This window comes from Tupaia chinensis, unplaced genomic scaffold, assembly GCF_000334495.1.
Source record: "Tupaia chinensis unplaced genomic scaffold, TupChi_1.0 Scaffold000430_1, whole genome shotgun sequence".
NCBI classification, from domain to species: domain Eukaryota; kingdom Metazoa; phylum Chordata; class Mammalia; order Scandentia; family Tupaiidae; genus Tupaia; species Tupaia belangeri.
Genome location: NW_006159935.1, coordinates 3904045 through 3925838, shown reverse-complemented (window position 1 = coordinate 3925838; position 21794 = coordinate 3904045). Strand labels below are relative to the sequence as shown.

The following is a 21794-nucleotide window of genomic DNA, read 5'->3' as shown; positions in this document are numbered from 1 at the left end:
AGAATGCTCTTTTCTTTCTTTCTTTTTTATTAACTTCATGGGATGTGAGGTCAGACTTCAGCCACTTCCTTGTCTGAGAACGGACACAACCCAAATGGCTCGGGCCTGAATGGCGCACCTTTTTCAAGTCAACCACACAGGGGGAGCGGAGGCACCAGTTACCAATGAGTCACAAGAGCAGACAGCAAACTTGTTAGTAGGTCTTGACAACCAGGAATTAAGATGCTTTTTAAAAATGTGGACTTGATACAAAGTACATTAAGAGTGCATCTTAAAAAGCAGCGTTAGAAAAATGGAGTCCCTGTCCAAGTGTCTTTGTGAAATTTCATTCATACCTTAGTCTAGCCTGTTGAATAACAAGTAGCTCTGGGTCTTCTTGAAGCATTGTTTAAAAGTCTCCAAGAAAAATAATGAGATCTGTCTAAATAGAGCTATTTTATGTGGAACTTGGTGTGAGTTGTCTTCATCTGCATCATGCGCGACTATGTCTGAATAGAATCTGCATGGGGAAGACTTTCATTATTTGAAGGAACTGCACAGGTTACCCATTCTTACTGCCCCCTAGATGCAGGAATCCACCCTCCAACATCCCCAACTGGCACTCAGGAATGAGAGCCACTTGCCAGACCCCAAACCAAGACTACGGAATGGGCAGGCTCTGTGGATTTTGCTGGAAGGTCATACATTTAAAACGGCAAGGACTGAAAGATCTAGGTGGGCCTCCTTTAGGGTAAGGGCTTAGTTTCTCCAGTTTCTCTTTATAAAAACAGAAAAAATAAAACGAGCCAATTTCTAGAGACAAAATCCCCTTCAGGAACATCAAAATTAAAGACGTGTTTATTAAGAGGCTATTAAGATGGATGAAGACCAACCCCCACCCCAAAGAAAAAGAATGAAAGCAAACCGAGCATGTGGAAATTGTCTTAGCCACAAGGACTCCATTGTGATCAAGTCTGCAGGCCATGGGCCTCACTGTGTCAGGCTGGTGCCACCTTGATAAGGAAGTGTATTTTTAAATATAAAAGCTTCAAGGCATCCTTTAGTTTGCTTTTACAGTAAACAGATTTGTGTGTATGTGGGGGGAGGGGCCTTTAAAATTTGATCTGCCTTGTACTCAGTGTGAAATATTTGTACAAAATATAATAGTCATGGGTGCTGTTTGACGTCTGTGTTTATTGTTGTTGGCACCAGAGTGGCCCATGGCCTATGTTATGTCACTGTACAGACTGTAAACAAGACTGCATTAATATTGTTTTCTGATGTTTTTTTTTGTTTCGATGAACCTAGATTTTTAAAAAATACATTCACAAACTACCTTATGTTTAAACACAATGATTCCCTTTTATTTCTTAACTGTACCCCAAATCCCACAATAAAAAAATCATTTAAAGCTGTGTGTTTCGAACTCATCACTTAGAAATCAAAACAAAAACAAAACATAAAAACAAAGATCAGTTTGCAACATAATTTAAAGAAGCTTCTGGTTTAAAATACCACAGCAGCAATATAAAGAGCTGGTGGCAATCACATGCGGGGTCGAGACCCCAATCAACATATTTAGTCCACATCAGCATCCAGTTACAGTAGTTGCCAAATTCAACCCAGAAAGTTATTGCTGAATTTGTTGCATGGAATTTGGGAGGACTGGATCTTTCCGCAGCACAACCACAGCGGTAAAAATGAGAACGAGAGGATTTCATTGCTTTTGAAAGCTAAAGGGACCAGGATGAGGACATCTTGGTGACAGCCCGAAGATAACCCTCAGCTGCATTGCTGTATATTACCTGCTTAAAATAATGCGAATGACAACCACCTTTTTTTTTTTTTTTTTTTTTTTTACCCCCTAGGAGGGGCATAATCATGTAATCCAGAAACCAGAATATTTCCCCTTCTCTTTGCTCCTTTGTCCAAACCACTAGATTGAAATGGCTCCACTTTGCTACTGTGTATTTCGTTCTCATTAATAGCACATTGGCTGCTCAAGTATTTAGGCAAAATCAGTAGGCTAATATATACTTTTGGGATCTGTTTATTGTAATTGCTTTTCTCCAGAAACAAAACACATTCGTTTTTGTCAATGGATTCCCACCCCCCGATTTTTAAGAACAATTTTGCCAACTACTGTGTTGTTTAAAAAGTATGAAATATGCCTGAGATTGCCAGAGGAGCTCTCTATATGTCTCCTGGAGATAGCACTGCTGTGATGGACAGTGGAACAAAAACAAACGAAACGAGGTAGGTTAGAACAGGAAGCGCGACACAGATATCATTTTGCAACACCTTGATACCACAGGCGGCCATGCTTGTAGCTTTGGAAAAAAAATCCCAGACAGTCACGAAAAAGTTCAACTCATTCGAGTAAGAGTTTATATGGACACAAGTCAACCTGAACTAAATACGTACATATCTCTGCACAAATGCTGTTTACTGTATGTTGGGTAATTTGGAGGAAGGTAAAGTGATTAGGGTCTCAGAAATTTGGCCAAAGTCTTGCTTTTCAAGTTCTCTCAACTCTGAGCCAACGGTGCCTGCTGCATCCAAGGCAGGCTGAGGAGTCTGGTTTCTTCTCTCACCGACCCAGGGGGAACACAGGCAGCTCAGAAACATTATTAAATTTTTTTTTTTTCAGTCACAGTTTTCATCTTGAGAAAGTGGCACCTTCAGGAGAGAGCTGGGAATGGCCAGTGCCTGGATGTCATTCATGCCCCAATTCCCAGAAAGAACTCAACAAAGTCTCATTCATAATGAAGCCCAAACCAAGTCACCTCTTAGTTGGGAGCCTTTGTGCATTTAAAAAAAGAATGTGTGTGTGTGTGTGTGTGTGTGTGTGTGTGTGTGTGTAAGCTTGTTTCCCAGAAGTTCTTTCTCTCTGACCCCCCTCTGTCATCTTGTCTTTTGCCCTGATCTGTTGCATAATAGCTGAGGGAAAGTTGTGTTAGTGAGTTCCTCAATTGCTAGGCCAACCCAACTCAATGGCATTACTATCCCATTCAACACATTCCATTCTGTAAAGGGCCACATAAACATATGGCCTGTCAGACTCACCAAAGTGGTAGTAGATTTTATTAGACTAAGGCTAGTAGTTTAGCCATTAAAATCTATTTCCCAAAAGAGGGGAAAACTAGTATTTTTCTTCTCTTTTAAAAACTCATTAGCCAGTTGCTATCAAAACGCAACCTTTTGGGTTGATGAAGGCAAGAGAGTTCTTAACTTACCCCACTATGCAGTTGTGGCCTTCAGCGTAAGGAGATAAGGTACATTTATTGTGCTGTCTCTCACCATTGGAAATGGGAAACTTTACAACATACCATATACGGAAAGCTAGCAGGCAGACAGAATTAAAAACAGACTCATTTCCCCAGTACGCATTCTCACCCCATTCTTACAAAGTCAGAGGGGTAAAGAAAAAAGGTCTAAAAACTGAAAACCCACGATAACACAGCTGAATCATAAGAGCACACAATATTTGTTTCTATCCCTAACTCCGAAGGGCACACGGTCCATCTTTGTCCACAGACAACACAGCATTCTTGGGGATCTCCTGGAAATGTCTGCCACCTTTTTCTCTCCTTCGCAACCAGGCTGCAACACTGAAAGATGGACTGTATCGGGAGGGTGGAGGGAGAGGAAAAGGGGGACGCGGTATGTTCAACCAAGCCTTCTGGTTCTGCCTCTAGACTGGCATACGTCCGCATGAGTTATGTCCTTTTAAATTAGAAACAACGCCATGAAGATAAGTGCCAAGTGCTCTTCTGTTACCAGTTCATCATGGAATTTCTGTTGAGGGTCATGAAAAACACTTGGCTACTTCCTCCAGATCGCACGGATGCAAAAAACACCTGTTTGAAATTAAAGAGAAGTTAGTTCAACTGCATGGCTTTTACCCCTCATTTCTTCAACCGTCCATCCATTTTCTCTCACTTGCCCTATCCCTGCCATGTGTCAACACTTAAGACTCAATGGCAGGTGTGTATAAAGTGCTTTTCGCTACAGTGCATCCTCCGTAAATACTCCTGCCTTGACTACGATGGCGGTTATTACCTGGGGGGTATTGGCCTCCAAGGAACTGAAGGGGCTATATCTGGATGTGTAGTATCCCTTTGGGTGCTCACATTGGAAAAGGGAGTTTGTGCTAGGCTCAAGTGCTGGATTTCTGGCCTCGGACACAACAGGCCCTTGGTTAATTTCTAGAAAGGCACCAAGGCTCCTCTTCTCTCCCCATAGAAATGACAAGAAGGCAGGCTTCAGGATGGAAGAAAATTCTTTCCAATTCCCAAAGTCAAGGAAGGGGCAATTTGGGGCCTACTCACTGTGATCCAACTTCGGTTTTCAATGCTTAAAATTTAAAGATTAAAAAAAGAATTCAAATGGCTGTGGTCAGATAGGGTAAGATGTTTAATGCCTGTTCATTTTGGCATGCCAAGAGTTAATGCTTGGCTTGTCTGCTGATGCTGGCAAATTCTAGGCCAAATGAGATAACAGCATTAATAAGCAGAACTACAGTCCATTAGGTTTGAGTCTGTTAAGTCATTTTATCAAACAACCGAGAGAAGTGAGCAAAATTTGGGTTACTGCTTGCTTGAGCTGAATGTAAATGAACCACTGCCCCAGGAAAATATTATTTTGGGCTGTGGCCTAGCCCTTCAGTCAGCCAATACCTAGCTTTGGTCCAAGGCATTTACTTGTGTCACTAGTATAAAGTCTCTGCTACTTCATTTCCACAACTTCTTTAAAAGAGTACTCTCTCCCAATAGCAAGTTCTTTGGAAGTTCTGTGGAAATGCTTGTCACTCAGCTAATGCTACATATGAAAGTAAAGCTACTCTTAGGGTTGGTCAAGTAAAATGGGGAAGGACAGAGAAGACCCATGGAGAAAAACAATGAGGGGAAAAAAGGCCGCTCCTCTGTCTGGGTGGTGGGTCCTGGGCTGTAAATCTCAGGCCCGACCCTGGTGTGGTCCATCCTACTCCTCAGGGTACAGACATGGCTTAAAACAGACCTGCTGGGGTGAGTCTTCAATTACCTGGAGTATGGCTGCCCATACCCAGAGAACTCCTAGTATTAAGGTTCCCAGAGACTAAGCGGGTATGAGAAGTTTTACTAGGTTAGGCCTGTTTTCTGGCATACCCTTGTCAAGTGACTGGAACCATCTCTGCCACCCGCAGCTGTTGTCCACCCAGACCACCAGGTCAGAGTAGATGGCAAGGATCCAATATAGTCTAGAAGTCCACCACACCATCAGGGGTGGACTAAGACCACCTTGCCTCTGGGGAACCAGGGTGGACAAACAGATGTTCAACTGTTCAGCCATCACACTCTTTTCTATAGGTGTTTACGTCTGCTGCTTCAGAGAGAGCATTTCCATGTTGGCCATACCCACAAAGGATGAATTCACAAATGTACCACAGGTTCACCACTAAAAACTCTAGATTACTCTGTAGGGAGGGCAAGGTAGAGGCAGTGTTGCTGCAGAATACCCCTGTGAGGTGAGTGATCACACCAGATGGACACAGCCACGTCACTGGAAAACAGTCCCCTATGACATTTCAGAAGAAACATGGCTGGAATGACACAGGACATGGCACTAGTTGAGTTTGTGATTGTGCGTTCCTTAACAAATGAGTGACATTTTAAAAACGTTTCTATTTCTATATGTTGAACGCTTTACATTCAGAGGTGAATACAACATGACAGGTTAGGTCAGGATAGGGACTTAGAGAAAAGTCTAAAAGTGGGAGTAGAGCAGGACCCACTGTGAGATGATTAAGGATGGCCAACGGTTCTAAGAGCTTAGGAGAGCGTGGGGTGACTGCTGAGTCAACATAAGGCCTGCTGGCCACAACAGTTTACAAGAACTTTCTAGATGTTTTATGTCTTTTTTGATATGTGAATAATATATTTTGAGTGTTCACATGAATCAAACCAAATAATGCCATTTCAAGATAATACTGATTGTTTAACACAGATGTGATTCTATTCAGTATAAAGGAAAATGAAGGTTTCACAGGTACCTGGTGGTCTCTTAAAATGCAAACACTAATGCAAATGTTGAAACGGATTTACCTTATCATTTCTTTCACATAGAAACTTTAACCTTTGAGCTCGCTTATGCATAAATACTCCATCCAAATGTCCTGTTTCCACTGACCGGATCTCAATAGCTTTCTCGCCCCAGCCCATTATCTGATTGGAATGAATGTAGGCTGTCAAAAGGAATTTCCAAAACTGCATTAAAAACATTAGATGGGCAATAACTCACAGCATCTGTTCACATCTTAACCACAAAAATGACAAACAACTTGAGATAAACAGACAAAGCAAGTTTTACAAGTATTATTCACAGACTTTTTTTTTTTTTTTTTTGGTGGAATCAAATGGTTGTTTCACATTTCTTGACTTTTGTTTCATTTGGGGGGTGTAACTGCTGAAGGAGGTAAGGAATGGTTAACCTACCCACAGACGTGGGCATTTCTCCCCATTGCAGCACCACATCCTTAGTAATCCGGCCATAGGTGTTCACATACACCCCCTCATCCTCATAGCAAACAAGCATTTCCATTCCATCTGTTTTAGGCAAGATGACAATAGCATGAGGAGTGATATTGCCCTGAATCTAGAAGACAAAGAAAGGCCAAGCATTATTCTTTTTAAGCATAAGACAACACTTGACTATTTATTTTTAAGAACTATAAGAAATAGTTTATTGAAAAAAATTTTTTTAAAAACTTTCATTCTAGAGACTGAAATTTGCTTTAATTTTATCACTGACTTGTCAAATACTCTGGTAAGTACAAACTTAGTCACGAGGTTGAGAATTCAATTCTCCTGTTCCTTAAAAATGTCATCCATAAAGTACCTACTATGTGAGTAGCAGGGTCAGTCACTGGGTCTATTACATATATAATTTCAAATCTTTAAAATAGCTTCCCATGATAAATATCTTTGTTACAGATGAGGAAACTGCATGTCAAAGGAGTCTGTAACTTGGCCAAAGGTATGATAATAGTTGGTGGTAGAAGTGGGATTTGAGTATGTCTTGTTGACGTTGAAATTCATGTTTTTCATTAGAACATCTCCTTCCAAGGAAGATGAAGGGAATACCAGTCAGCTGCATCTGAAGGAGATGGGGCCAACATGAACTCCTATCAAATAGGCTGTAAACATATAACATGATTGTTTTGGTGCCGACATACTAGAATCATACAAATTAATGGGTGGCTCAGAAAGAAAAGATTGTTACCACGTGTGTTTCAGGAAACGACACCACCAAAATAAATGTAGGTTGATTTGTTCTAGAACAAGAGATGTGGTGCTGGTCGAGAATGTCATGACAGCCCAAAAGGAGCTCAATGGACAGGAGAGAGAGGACTGAAGATGATCAGTGATGCTCCCTCCATCTTACTGAGGACAAGGTTGAGTCCTGAGTGCCCATGCACATATGCAAGTTAAGAGCTGTGAAGCTGCAATGAATGACAATTGCATGTGTATATGTAATATGCTAAGATGATTTTTTTCAGTTATTGTGTTTCTTGAGTAGTCTTCAAACTCTCAAAATACCAATCAGCAACAGATTAGACCTCAGAAGTTCCTGATAAGTTCCACTGTATATTAGATTTGGGATGAAATTCAAGACACACAATTTACATGGCATCGATCCTAATATGCAAATCCATGTGCAACGCTTTCCTGTAAGGGTCATGTTTCAGGTAATGTCTTAGAATAAAACATGAATATTATATTGGCAATAAGAACAATGATTTGCAGGGCCCTGTGCCAAGTACTTTAGAGTCATTATCACACTGAACACGATAATCCTATAAGATTTTTTTATTCCCATTTTATAGATGTGAAGGCTGAGAGTTAGAGAGGCTGCCTCACGTGGCCAAGATGGCAAAGCTTATACATGTTAGAGCCAGGTATGTGCTCAATGTGTCTGACTCCACATTATACCACACCGCCTTCAAGTTGACAAGAGGAACTAACAAGAACAGAAAAATAACTTTTCTCCAGAAAATTAGTATCTGACCATTGGCTTTCTCCTACCTAAGAAGTATCAATCTTCCTTCAAAAACTGAAAGTGGGACCTAATCTATTAGTCAACATTTATGCCCTTGAAGGAAGAATATCATAAACATTTTAATATGAAGTCCAAAGAGGTGACACATAGAGGAGATGTCAAATAATTTCTATGATGTGTTGTAGGAAGCCATGAAAAGTAGTTTAAGTTTTCACATTTTACGTATTAAGAGCATTCTATCCATTTAGTGAAAGCCAAATATCCACTCTCTCTACTGACTAGTAAAAGTTAGCACGACTTCTACTAAAAATATGACAAGATGTCAAAAAATCTGTGTATGAATGAAATTGAAGTCTTAGTTAATTTTGATGAAAATATGTTTGAAATGCATGTGTAGTTTTTTCATAATATGCATTTTTCATAAACTTTTAAAAGACCCTTCATTTGTAAAAACATATCTCTTTCTAATGTAGGCTACTATACAGAGAGCCCTTGACTATCTGCTTCCAGAAACTTACATGAGATGGTATGTAGATATCATAAGAGTTTCCTGAATCAACATCAATCACATGGAAACCAGTGTGTGAACCAAAAATAACTTTTAATCTTTGACCTTCTTCTACAGTTAGATCAACTAGCAGAGGCTTGTGTTGGAGATCTGCAAAAGACTTTAAAAATCATTCCTTTAGCATCACATCATTCAAAGAAGTTATTTTAATACATTTTTTCTTCAGCCGTTATCTGGAAAGAGTTAATTTCTCACTTTCTTAAATTGAAAAGTTAGAAAATTTCTCTTTAGTTTTACTTTTATTCATATCCTGCATCCATCTGTGCCCCTTTCTCCTCCCCTCATATTCTAGGGCAGAGAAGCTAGTTTATAGCTGTAAATTTTACTTTTACTGCCAAAGGGCATGTGTGCTCACGAAAGAGAGAGAGAGAGAGAGAGAGAGAGAGAGAAAGGATTCCTAATAAGGCATAATCATGCTGCAATCCCTTCTTCATTCTTTCATTATGTTGGGATTTAGGGCATGTATGCACATGCACCCAGACAGTTTTTCAAGCTGTTGAATCTAGTATTCCAATGGTGGTCATCCATTCATCCATGTGAGACCTGACTCCCTTAACCTCTAGGCTATAGGGCCAGCCCAGCAGTAGTCAATTGTGACAGTGTCATTCTATATTAAAAATTTGGTGCCTGGGTGCATTATGGTTCTTTCCTAATTATTTCTGGCCTTAGCCAGCTGGAGAAAGTCCAGCCACCATTCTGTCCCTTCTCTTTCCCATTCATGGCTACTCCCCACTCAGAAAGCCTTAGATGGGCAGCTAAGGCTAGCCCCTTGCTAAGCCTGTTTGGGATTAATGGCAGGCTCTGGTTGTGATTTCTATTCAGGGACTGAGTGGGTTCCAGGTTGACACTTTCTTTAAACTTAATGTTGAGATCTGAGACTTGGGTTTGGGTGATAAAGAAGGTAGGGGTGGAGTATTACAAGACTCATGGACTGGATTGACTACTTGGGTTTAACTAGAAAGAAAAGAGAGTTTTGGCCAAGTTTATCAAGGCTCTATGTGCTTGGATCCAAGGCCAGAGTCCCAGTGATCTTTCTTTTTCTTTGGCCAGTATTTAATTATACTCTGCCTTTACTGGGCTTTGAAATCGGGGAGCAGATCTGTTAAACCACATCTGCCTTGGCTTTAATACCATTCCTCTCATCTTTTGCTGACATCATTCTCATGATACGGGGAGCTCCATCCTTCTGTCCCTGTCTGAGGAAGGCTTGACCTAGCCTAGACAGCTCTAGTTTTTCCTATTTGCCTTTCCCTGTTCCTAGGCTGAGTCTGTCTTTTTCATTCTGAACTCTGTCATACACTTTAGCTAATAAATGGAGAGCAATAACTTCAGAACCAGAAGTGAAATGTAATCTTGATTGAAAAGCTTTTGTGGAGAGAGATTTTGGCAGAAGAGTACCACCACTTTAGCTGATAGGAGTCATCCCTTAAATGTTATTACTAATCTAATACATTCCAAAATTTTTTTTCCATAAAAGTGGGGTTAGGGAGGGGAGCCAATTTCCATTGATGAATCTATCTTTTTTGAGCACATTACAAAATTGCAATAGACGAATAAGGTAGAAGTGGGATGACTCAGTCCCGGAGTGCCTACATAGTGTTCTCATGGCAGTCTCTGTACCCCCTGCCCCCGCCCCCATGGCAAATGTCCAGAGGGCAATAAATAGAGCTGAAGGGAGATAATAGTCATAAAGGTAAAGAGAAAAAGTAAAGGCCTATGAGAGAGAGAGAGAGAGAGAGAGAGAGAGAGAGAGAGAGAACAGAAGATACATTTACATTGGCTACAGATAGGCCATGTGGCTGTGACCACATCAAGGCGCCTGCAAGTACTGGTTCTGCTCACTGTGGGGCTCAGCTTTCATAAGCTAGGGTCAACAGGACGACTATACACCCATCCTACTCCTGTTGAATCTCATGAATGACCATGAATCCAACCATGGTTTGTACTGACTCAGACAAGGTCAAAACTGAAAAGGCAATCAATCAAAGAATGTAGAGAAACCAGGTCACTTCCACAACTACATTCAGCACTCATTTCAGAAAAGTCTAATGGCAATAAGAATATATGAGGATTAACTGAGTTGGAGGACTTTATCTACAAAGGCTTATAATTATGTGATTTGGAGAGTCAGTTTAACCTTGAGATTCAGTGCTGCTGTTGGTCTTCCCTTTTTCAAACTGTTGGAGTATCCTAGTTTAGGTGGCTTTACAATGAACACCATACATAACATCATAGCCAACGCTTTGACTAGTAACCGTTCCATACTAAAGGCACTTGAAAATGATGATTCACAGGCCTCAAATGAAAGGGGGCATATAAAATTCAATGTGACTAAGTTTATATCATTTTAAAATACAAGGTCTTTACTTTTGAAATAATAAACCCAAGAGTACCGAAACTTTAAAAACACTAACTTACGGATAGAAAAATTGGTATTGGCTTATGTGGAAAACAGATTGCTTGTTAACTGTTGAAAACTGAAAATAAAAAGAATAAACAAGGACATGACTACTTACCTTAAAAGCCATGAACTTATGATATGGCTTAGGAGCCCACGCATATATCTCCACTGCGTTCTTTAAGGCAATCACCAAGAATTTGATCCTTTCATATTTAACTGTAATAGAAAAATTAGGAATTTAAAAAGCACATCACTTTATTCAAGTTTTTTATGTTAATGAATATATAAGCCATGGTGTGTGTATGTGCGTGTGTGTGTGTGTATATATATATATAATATATCATTTTTAAGTATGTACATATTATATATATCATGTATCTATACATATATAAAATATATACATACAAAACATAATTGAGGGTGACGCTCCTTGCTCCTGGTGTGGAATTCTCTCATAGACACAGATTTAACGTCCTTTAGCTTCAGTGGTCAGGGGAATACCTGGGCCTTCTGTTTTATACTTAAGACTGTTTCCTTCATCCAAAGATGGAGCAGTGTAGTACAATCTGCAACCATTAGGTCTAATGGGAGTGCTCACTGCAATAATCTGAGTAACTTTCTTTGTGTTAGCTGGCCTGGCTTTTATGCCCCCCACCACAAACACACACAGACACAAACACACACACACACAAGAGTGGCTGAGAGCTGGAATGGCAAGATGATAGAAAAATTGGCCAATGGGTAAGAGACATCAGGGCTGCCTGCTGATTATTACTCTGATCTGAACTCTGATTATGAGGTGAAATAATTGCTTGTTTATGTTTCTAGTGAAAGATGGACTGTGGGAAGGCCTGGTTCTGTTACTGGCCTGTTTTTAAGGGTGCCGCATATTTTGACAAGTCCTTTTACTCTTTAGGAAGAAAGACTGTTAAGCATCCTAAATTCCGTGGATAGGAACTGGGTAAGAGGGTTGAGGACCGGCTTCGTTCTGCTTCACTGGAAGGGGTATTTGATCGATGGGTACTGAGTGGGTGAGCGGAGGGGCAGACTCCAGCGTCTGGCATTCTCTTGATGACTGCGGCCTGAGAGGCCCTGCTACAGTAGGATCGGTATTCACAGTGATGACCTTGAGAGACTGTAGAGTCCTTTAAGTGCCTTCTGGATCTTTCACTATTAAATGCAGATTCTAATTCGTACAAAGTTTGTAATCCACAGATGGCACATGGCAGTCACTAGCTGAATAAACAATGACCGATGTCCTTAAGAAGCTGAGGAGGACACACTTTAATACCCTCCGAGGTAAGTTCCCAGTCATCCATCCCCTTCATCATTTGCCATGACATGAACTCTTTATTTGACTAAAAATTGTCTGGTCACCTCGTCTGAAACCTAGGATGAGATCTACTATTAAAAACAAAGACTGTATCTAAGTCCAGGTAGGCTAAGAGGAAACAGTATTTTAAGTGACTTGGGTATGCAATTAGCTTTTCTGTCTCATTCTCATTTTACATTAAAAAATTATTTATTTAATTTTATTCTTTCATTTATTTTAATTTGGAGAGAGAGAGAGAGAGAGAGAGAGAGAGAGAGAGAGAGAGAGAGAGAGAGAGAATGGAAAGAGAGAGAGAGAGAAAAGGAAAGAGAGAGAGAGAGAGAGAGAGAGAGAATGGAAATGAGAAAGCAAGCCACCAGGTCCGGGACTTGAACCATGGTTGGCCACGTGGGAGTGTCCAGTGCTTTAACCACCACTCTACCTGCTGGTCCCCTCTCATTTTACATTTTTAAACTTCAAAGGGATGTGAGTATAGTGGAACAGCCACCTGCTGCAAGAAGACCTCAGAGCTGTCTTGGCTGGATACCCACAAGGAAAGCAAAATGGAGACCACAAATTATTAGTTGGACGATTGAGGCAAAAAGCGTTCCTGAAAACGAGGCTGGTCCAATTTTCTGGTGGATGATGATCAAATATTGCTCTCTGGTGACATTTCACTTTGCATATGTGCATGCAGGGCAGCCTGCTGATGTCAGGACAATGGAAAGAGACAGCAATGACTAGAAGGAAGGGGCCAGACATTGTAGAGGAGCCAAGGGTGGACCTGCAGCTCAGAAAGGACTTCTACTCCCTGATATTTTCGGAAAATACTTGCCAGGTCTATGTGAGAGAGAACGTTCAGAAATTTTATATTCTCTCCTGCCATGAGTTTTACTGCTCTGTAATCATACCCTGTTAGTTTATGCACATGGCATTTGACCACTAGAAATCTTTGGGCTGGCAAATGCCAAGCACTAAAGCTAAAATATTCTCAAAGGAAATGCTACAAGTCTTATTAGAGAAATGTTTACAAACAGCACTTCCATGACATTGTTTTCCTCTGAAAACAGACTATTTTCAAAGAAAGAGACTCAGGCTATCTCTGAAAGATGGAGGACATACACAATAATCCAAATCCACCTGGCATGAGAAAGATGACATACATGTTGGATACTTTGCTAAATGACCAGATTGAAGATATGAGATATGAGAAAGTCAGAATGCAAGGGGGTTGTACAAGGGAATCTTAAAAACTCTGATTCTAAATAAACATGCCGGAATAAACCTACCTTCCAGGAGCTTCCTGAGAAATGGTACATGTCATGCCAATTTTTGAGACTCTGCATGTCTAAAGATGTCTTAAGTTACACACAAAATTAAGAGATAGTTAGATGCTTAATTTTATGTATCAACTTGACAGGCTACAGGGTATGCAGATATTTGGTCAAAATTATTCTGGGTGTGTCTGTGAGGGCATTTCTACATTTGAATCAGTAGACCAGGTAAAGCAGCTGCCCTCCCCTGTGTTAGCGGGTCTCATCCAATCCATTGAAGACCTGGAGGCCTCCTGCTTGTTAGAGCTGGGACACCAGTCTTTCCTGGGCTTTGAACTTGGTGTGAAGCATCAGTTCTTCATGGGTCTTGAGCTTGCAGGCCTTTTCACTGGAAGTACTCCATCAGTTGTTTTTTCCTTTTTTAAAATGGCATCTCCAGAGATAGTTTACTCTTTTTTTTTAAAAAAAAAACCTAATTCATTAATTATTTTTAAAAGCTTGTTTTATTTAACTTTATTCATAATAATTATTAATATTTTTAAAAATTTGATTGGAGGGAGACAGAGAGAGAGGGAAGATAAGAAAGCAAGCTACTGGATCTGGGACTCAAACCATGGGCGTCCATGTGGGAGTCCAGCACCTTAACCACCAAGCCAACTCTCAGCCCCATTTTTTATTTATTACTATTTTTATTCTTTTTAAAATTTGACCTGAGAGAGACAGAGAGGAAATGTGATGAAGCAAGCCACGAGGTTCAGAACTCAAACTGCATCTTAACCATGTCACCTGGTGGTCCCTAGATCTGGTTCTTAAGCCTTTGGACTTAAGACTAGACTCATTGGATATAAGCTCTCCTGGGTCTCCAGCTTGCTGACTGCTGATCTTCTCAACCTCCATAATCACGCAAAACAATTCTTTATCCCCCCCAACATATATATATGTACACACACACACACGCACACACTCACACACTCATATATGTATCTATTATTTCAGCTTCTCTTGAAATGGGCTATAAAATATTAATTGGAAATATTTTTGTCTTCAGAATTTTGACAGCCCAGCTCTAAGCTTTGTGTATTGATCCTGAGAAGTCCCAGGTCATTTTTATTCTGTTGTATTATATATAAATGGTTTATTTCTTATTTCCTGAGTATTGAAATACCGTATTTACATGTACGTATCTATTATTTCAGCTTCTCTTGAAATGGGCTATAAAATATTAATTGGAAATATTTTTGTCTTCAGAATTTTGACAGCCCAGCTCTAAGCTTTGTGTATTGATCCTGAGAAGTCCCAGGTCATTTTTATTCTGTTGTATTATATATAAATGGTTTATTTCTTATTTCCTGAGTATTGAAATACCGTATTTACATGTTTTGTACGTCTTTTTTCATTCACTATCCTGTGTATTCAGTAAACTCCTTTCATCTGAGATTTCAAGGCCTTTGGTCTATACAAACTTCTTGTATTTGATACTTTCTTCCTCTTCCATTTCACACTTCCTTATATTTTCACCCTTAATTACTTAATTTTGAACCACTTGGATGGACGTTTATCTTATTATTCTTTCTCTCTCTTCCTTTTGTTTTTGTTCTACTTTCAGGGAGACTTTTTCTCCGCTGTCTTCTAAACTTTGAATACATATTTTATTCCTGTCAATGTATTTCAATTTCCAACTTTTTTCCCTGGTCTCTGAATGATTTCCCTCAAACCTGTTGTACTGTTTTTTTTTTTTGTTGTTGTTGTTTTGTTTTTTCTTTTTAAATAGCTCTAGCCTTCTTTTATAAAAATACTTTTTCATTTTCTTTTTTTTTAGAGAGATTTTTGCTATAGGGCACATGTGCTTGCCGGAGAGATGGAGAAACACAGAGAGACAGAAAATAAGAAACCACTCACAGGGAGGATGGCCATGTCACAATTCCCTCTCATTCATTCTCTTCTAGGGCTTCTGGGCATGCACACACATGCACCTAGCGTGAGTTTGAAGCTGCTGGATCTGGGACTCGAACTATAGTCTACTATGTGGGCGTCCAGCAATGTAATCATTATGCCATCTGCTGGTCCCTAAAAATACTTTTTCTATCTCTGAAGTTACTATAGTTTCTTCCTTCCTTCTCTTCTTTCTTAAATCTTCTTCCACTTATTACCCTCACTTCTTCTAACATCCTTTCTGTTGTATGTTTGATTTCCTTCATTTCCGTGCCTGTCTCCACTTCCTGGTACAGGTGGGTTATCAGCCGCTTGTCTTCACTTCAGAGTGGCTGGGCAGCAAGCTTCTTTTACGGTACTTCAGATCTTAAGACCTGCACACCTTTTCTTTCTGACCACTAAGTGTCTCCAAACACAGACCTTTCCATCTCTTCCTTGGGCTTCCATATATAAGCATGGCTGCCAAGATTTTGGGAGCTAAAAAGGGAAAGGAAGGGCATATAGTGCATGTGTGTATGTGTCCTCACGGTATTTCCGTCATCAGATTGGCTGTGTAAACCTTTCTTCTTCTGATACAGTGGGAGGGTTGTGGGGGACTGGGTTCTGTGTTGTTGTCAGCTTTCTAACGACCACTCTACTCTCACCCCACTCCACGCCTCCACCTCATATGATCCAGAGGCCTTAGTTCTTAGGCCTTCCTCTGTTGTGTCTAGTGATTGGACGGATTCTGATAACACTCCTTCCTGTAGATTTAGAGTTCAGCACTTCTTGGTCTGCTACGTCCGTTTCCAGTCACCCAGACAGTCTTACTCAGTTTTATTCCTATCTTTTGTTTGCTGGAGTCTCTTCTCTTGGTTTCTTTGTCTTTGTAGATTTATGGCATTTCTATTTCTTTAATGCTATCTTAATGGGCCTTTTGGAGAAATTAGCTTTAAGCATTCAAACTAGAACCTAAGACTTCATTGTGAATGCATGCTTTGAACTTCATCAATTTGACTTTGAAATAATGTAGGATACTTAAAGTTCCAACAATATCTTAAGCAGGTCACACACGAATCCATATTTGACAGAAGAAAATGAAATGCAATGTAACAATCCCGATTGAGTAAACAGACCAAGCTTACAATGCCATGAATTCAGACTTACCCACTTTGTAGTGTATGCAGCCTTCCAAGTCCCCAACGGTGATCCAGCCTTGCTTCTTTTCTACTTCTGGGTCATTGTGTAGTATTCTATTTCTTAACCATGAAAGATAGTAAACTCGCAGCTTATTCTTCTTTCCTGTTGACATAATAGAGCTTTAATGTCCAGCCCCTATGCCGGCTCTTTTCTCTTTCCTTCTCTACCCCCCATTTTATTTTATTTTATTGTGTATGCAAGAGAGAAGGCATAATAACCATTATCTCTAGCACTTCATTATTTCCTCTGCCACTTTAATTCCGTGGTTAAAACAGCTCCAAGTGTCTTGAAAAAAATCACAATATTACAATATGTCTTTACCTTCAGGTAGTTTCTTAATTTGAATAAAGTATTCTTATTCTATCTTCTTTTTTTTTTTTAAGAGAGAGATTTTTGCCAAAGCACCTGCACTCACTGGAGACACAGAGAGACAGCAAGAAATCACCTCCAGGCTGGGGGTGGATTGGCCACACTGTAAGCTCTTCTCCTCCATTCTCCTCTCTGGATTTTAGGCCAGCACACACACGCACCAGGAGTGAGTTTTAAGCTGCCAGATCCAGGACTCTAAAATGGTTGACTACGTGGGAGTCCAGCGATATAACCATTAGGTTGTCTGCTGGTCTCTTATTCTATCTTCTTTTTTTTTTTTTTTTTTTTTTTTTTTTTTTACTGTAGGGCGCGTGCGCTCGCCAGACAGACAGAGAGAGACATAGAGACAGAAAGCGAGAAATCACCCCCCAGGGGGGATGGTCATGCCGCAATCCCTTCTCCTCCATTCTCCTCTCGGGATCTTGGGCACGCACGCACACGCGCCCGGCGTGAGTTTTAAGCCACCGGGTCCGGGACACGAACCGCGGTTGACTACGTGGGAGTCCAGCGACATAGCCATTACGCTAACTGCTGGTTCCCTCTTATTCTATCTTCTTAATGCAAAGGGCAGTGTCTACTGAACTAAGACCTAACACTGCAACAGAGTGGTTGATCAGTTACAGAACATTCTAGAGCTAATTCCATGTTCAGGGTTAACAGCTGGGCGTTTTAGCTCATGTGTGCCCGTTGTTCCCTTACCGTCCACCCCAATAGCAGATGTTAATGCAAGCTCTTACTTGTCTTCTTTATTACTTCAGAGATGATACCTGGTAGTACTTTTAATTTATTTAACTACTACCACTAATAAACAACTTTCAGAAGGAAACAAGAGAAAGGATTTCAATGAAGGCAAATAGGGTTCAGAAAATAATGCAAAACAACTTAATGGTGCTAAAGTTACTGTAAGGGATATAAAACAAAAGAAAAAAAAAGAAAAAAAAGATGTGGACTTGAAAATATAAATTTAAAGTTCCCTCTGGTAAAGTGGTCCGGGAATAATTTTTGTCTAAATGGTAAGAAAACATCTAGATAATATTAAAGAATATACAAGGAACAAAATTTAGCATACTCTCTTAGATTCCCTGAGTTCCAGATTTTTTTTTTTTTTAAATGTTTATTGGGGTGAATCTTGGTAAGTAATGAGAAGTTCAAACCTGTGGGTTTTACTCGATAACTCCTTATTTTCCCTTAGGCTTTAAAGGTGTTTTATATTGTAGAGATGTATATCACAGGGGACAATTCATTAAACATTGTGCATTGGACTCGACCAGAGGGTGTGTTTGTAGCTTAAACTAAGGGAATTGCAGGGTAGTTAGTATTCATGTTTGTAACCAGAAACCTCGAGTATGCATGGACCACAGCAGGTGGAACGGAGGGGGAGCTGGGCCTTCCTCCTTCCGTGGACCAGAGGGTTTTGCTCCTATTTTAATTTTCTTCTTCCTCCTCTGTGCCACATGATAAGAAACGGTCACACTCACAGAATGGGGCTGTGTCACTGACAACATAATGAAGCGTGAATGCGAATTTTCTGGTAGCAGTCCTACTTCTGGTAGGTGACTGGCAGATATGTGGTTTTCATTTTGATTTGATAGTACAGCATCAAGAAAGCAATTAACTAGAACAAAAGACTATGCAGAATGAAACCCAAATGATAATACAAGGAGACTTTACTTGGGTAACCCTTATTTGGGAAGGATAAAAAGAGATGAAATTCTAGGCATTCAGTGGAAAGGTAAAAGAAAGAAAGAATTACAGAGCCAAGTGAAGGCATTTTCTCAAAATAGAAGTACATTTTTCTCAAGGTTCAACCCAGTAACCCCGTATGGTCTCCCTGTAAAACAATAGCTAATTATGGAGACATGTCCTCCAACTTGGCTGCGTACTGGAAACACTTGAGCTATGTAAGCTGTTGGTAACTGGCCCCCAGCCCCAGAGTTTGTGATGCAGGGGCTGGGGGATAGCCCGGACTTTCACACCTCCTGGGAGGTCTGAATTGCAGTACTACAGTTGATTCCTTAGAATGGAAGGGGATGAGAGGTTGGATATTTGACTGGTCAGTAATAAGGCTTTCCTATTAACTCTCCTTTTTTAAAAAAGCTCTTTTTGAGAACTAGAAAACGGCAGAGGGTAGCAGTAAGAATTCCCACACTCAAATCTTTTCACAGTCTTGATTATCAAATGGCCCAGCTGCCCTTGCCAACACATCAGTGGACGACTATGTGCAAAGGAAGTCCTTGTGAAAAGAGAAATGAGATAAATGTCCCTCCTCGAAGCTTATATTGATATCTGACATTCTCCATCTCACAGTAGATGGTAACAGCTGAAGTGCAGACACTTTAAGAAGATCCTTGGTAAGTCAACAGAGAAGAACATTCCTATAAACCAACAGTCTTTGTGACATGTTTCTGCCTGATTCAGATTTAATGCAGTGGTGAGACTTCCCGCTCAAGGTCAGGGTCCCCAGCATCATAAACTGTGGGTGATCTCAGTCTGGCCATACCGCCATGATTTCCTGCACTGTTTGTTACCTGGAAAGGGAAGGGCATACTCTTTCTTTAGAAATGAGGTGGTCACCTTTTCCGCCTGTGCAGACCTGGAGAACACGGCCATCCTCGTAACGTACCTGATATTGTCACGAGGACGTTCAGCCCCTCTAGCACATCCATCTGTTGAAACCGCCTCCGGTTGATCAGATTATAGACTTTGCCTTGCCCACTTCGATCCAAAAGCATCAGGCCATTTTCCGTTCCCACCAGAAGGTTTACACCTGCAAATTTAAGAAGAACCCCAACACTGACTTTTCATGAGCTTTAACTTTCTGGGGTCCCTGGAAAATCTGAGAGACCATGCCATGTAAGTTTGCGCTAAGGGAGGTACGACAGTACGGAGTGTAGAAGCAGAAGCTCTGACACAGTAATTAAATCACTGTCCCTCTAGTAATAAAATCAAAGCTGTCTTTTATAAAGTGGTAGCAGCATTCATTACATCTAAGCCATTTACTCCCTACTGTAGAGTCTTTGGCAAGAAGAGCCTTGGGCGTAGAAGTGAAACTAGAACGAAATGCCTTTATTTCCTTCCTATAATAACCATTTTTTTTCTAGGCCCTCCCTATAAATCTCAATTCTCTCTTTCCCCAAGGTCCGTCCCCACATCTATTCATGCAATGGCTTCTGGTCTCTCCACCTTCAACACATAATAGTTTCTGTTTCCTGCCCCATTAGATGAAAAACCTTTCTTTCTTCTCATACCAAAGTTTAACTCTCATCTGTGCCATACTCTCATGGTTCTATCCTCTGTCAGGCAAATGATAAGCCAGTTTAAGGGACGCGTTATAGCCCAAGAGTCAGAGAAATATGACTTTAAGTGAGTTTCCAGGTATCCATATCTAATCAAGCCTTTCTCCTACGCAGTAATCCTTAGTACAAAAGCCCTGGTGAATACATGGTTTTATCTGGGGAGCTATAATCCCAATAATTCATCTCTTGGGAAATTAGTCATCCACCTCCTCTAATACACACATGGAGAGGGTCACTGTGCAGTGGACTTTATCCATGAATGTATAACTCTCTAATTTCTCTTTCTCGTGCCTTCATTTTCTGAGCAATGAGAATGGCTGCTTATTCATCCATATGTCAAACTTTTAGTTATTAAATGTGGCTACCTTGTTTGTTTGTTTGTTTGTTTTTTCTGTCTCTTCTCCAGAAGAGAACAACTCTTGTGAAATGGTTTCCTGGCATCACTCTCTCTCCTGTTAACATCTTAAATGCCTTTGGCCTTCTAAAATTATGATGTCCCGACTCAGCCATAGTGTTTTGGAGAGGAATGGATGAACCATGTCCTTCCTTGATCTGTGTCACGTTCATAGACCAGGACTTGAACAGAATCCTGTCACACCTACACTAAGTTTGAGGTCAACTAAAGCTCGCAGAACTTTTTCCAGAAGAATTGCAAGTTAACGCTTTGAACTAAAAAGGAAGGCGTATCATTTGTTGTTCTTGTCAAGTTTGGTCTTGTTACTGCTAGTAGTCTGGCCTTGGGCTGTTCATTAAAATACTCTATGCTGGTTTTTCACCTGTGAATTGAAGTGGGTGTCATTACTTCCCGTGTGGGGTGTTGTATGGATCACAGAATGAAGGGAGGTGTTCCACACACTGCTGTTGTGGATTAACTCGGAGCTAGTTCTGTAGATGGATTTAGCACAGCACTGTCATGTGACAAGGTTGTTCTGAATCTGATCTTGTCAATTCGGGCATTAGGGTAGCAGCTCTTCCTACTATAAATCTGTTTGTGGCCTCTCCTGCGATCAGGCTGTCACATGTCAGATCTCTAATACCCATGATTCAATCAGTATATATATATTTTTTTGATGTAAGATCCACAGACTTTTGATGTTTGAAGGTCAATTCCTTAATGAAGGGGGAAAAAAACATCAACATACCCCAGAGCGCTGCGCATAGTATTTCTGAGTTGAATCGTTTCTTGTACTTTCTGATTTCTGGTGTGTCGCTGTGAGGCCGAATGTTGGTTGGGTTTACATTGACCACTGAAATCTTTCGTGCTTCATTGAGTTTGGCCTGTTCTTGCCTAAGAAGTTCGCTAGTAAACAGAGCTTCGAGAAAAAGAATCAAAGAGATCAGTGGCATCTTAAAAGATAACCCATGAAGATATGGAACAGTACAATTTCTCCTTGATCCATGTATAGAGCAAAGGCAAGGAAAGGATGAAATCCCTCTTATTTTACCC

At 40.5% G+C, this 21794-nt stretch overlaps 1 protein-coding gene across 5 annotated transcripts in view; it reads right to left on the bottom strand.

Moving 5' to 3' along the window:
- Positions 1–1007: 1007 nt before the first annotated feature.
- The window catches only part of TNIK (TRAF2 and NCK interacting kinase), a 417539-nt gene continuing 396752 nt past the window's right edge, over positions 1008–21794 (bottom strand). For 4 of the 5 annotated variants that reach the window (XM_006155057.3, XM_027774424.1, XM_027774425.1 and 1 more), the window contains 8 exons: positions 21490–21660; positions 19675–19818; positions 16650–16784; positions 11101–11201; positions 8535–8684; positions 6453–6612; positions 6063–6202; positions 1008–3839 (listed from right to left, as the gene is read on the bottom strand). In XM_006155057.3, coding sequence (XP_006155119.1) covers positions 3756–3839; positions 6063–6202; positions 6453–6612; positions 8535–8684; positions 11101–11201; positions 16650–16784; positions 19675–19818; positions 21490–21660 — 1085 coding nt within the window. In that variant the 3' untranslated portion in view covers positions 1008–3755. The remainder of the gene's footprint in view (positions 3840–6062; positions 6203–6452; positions 6613–8534; positions 8685–11100; positions 11202–16649; positions 16785–19674; positions 19819–21489; positions 21661–21794) is intronic. The other variant, XM_027774426.1, reaches the window with a different exon arrangement.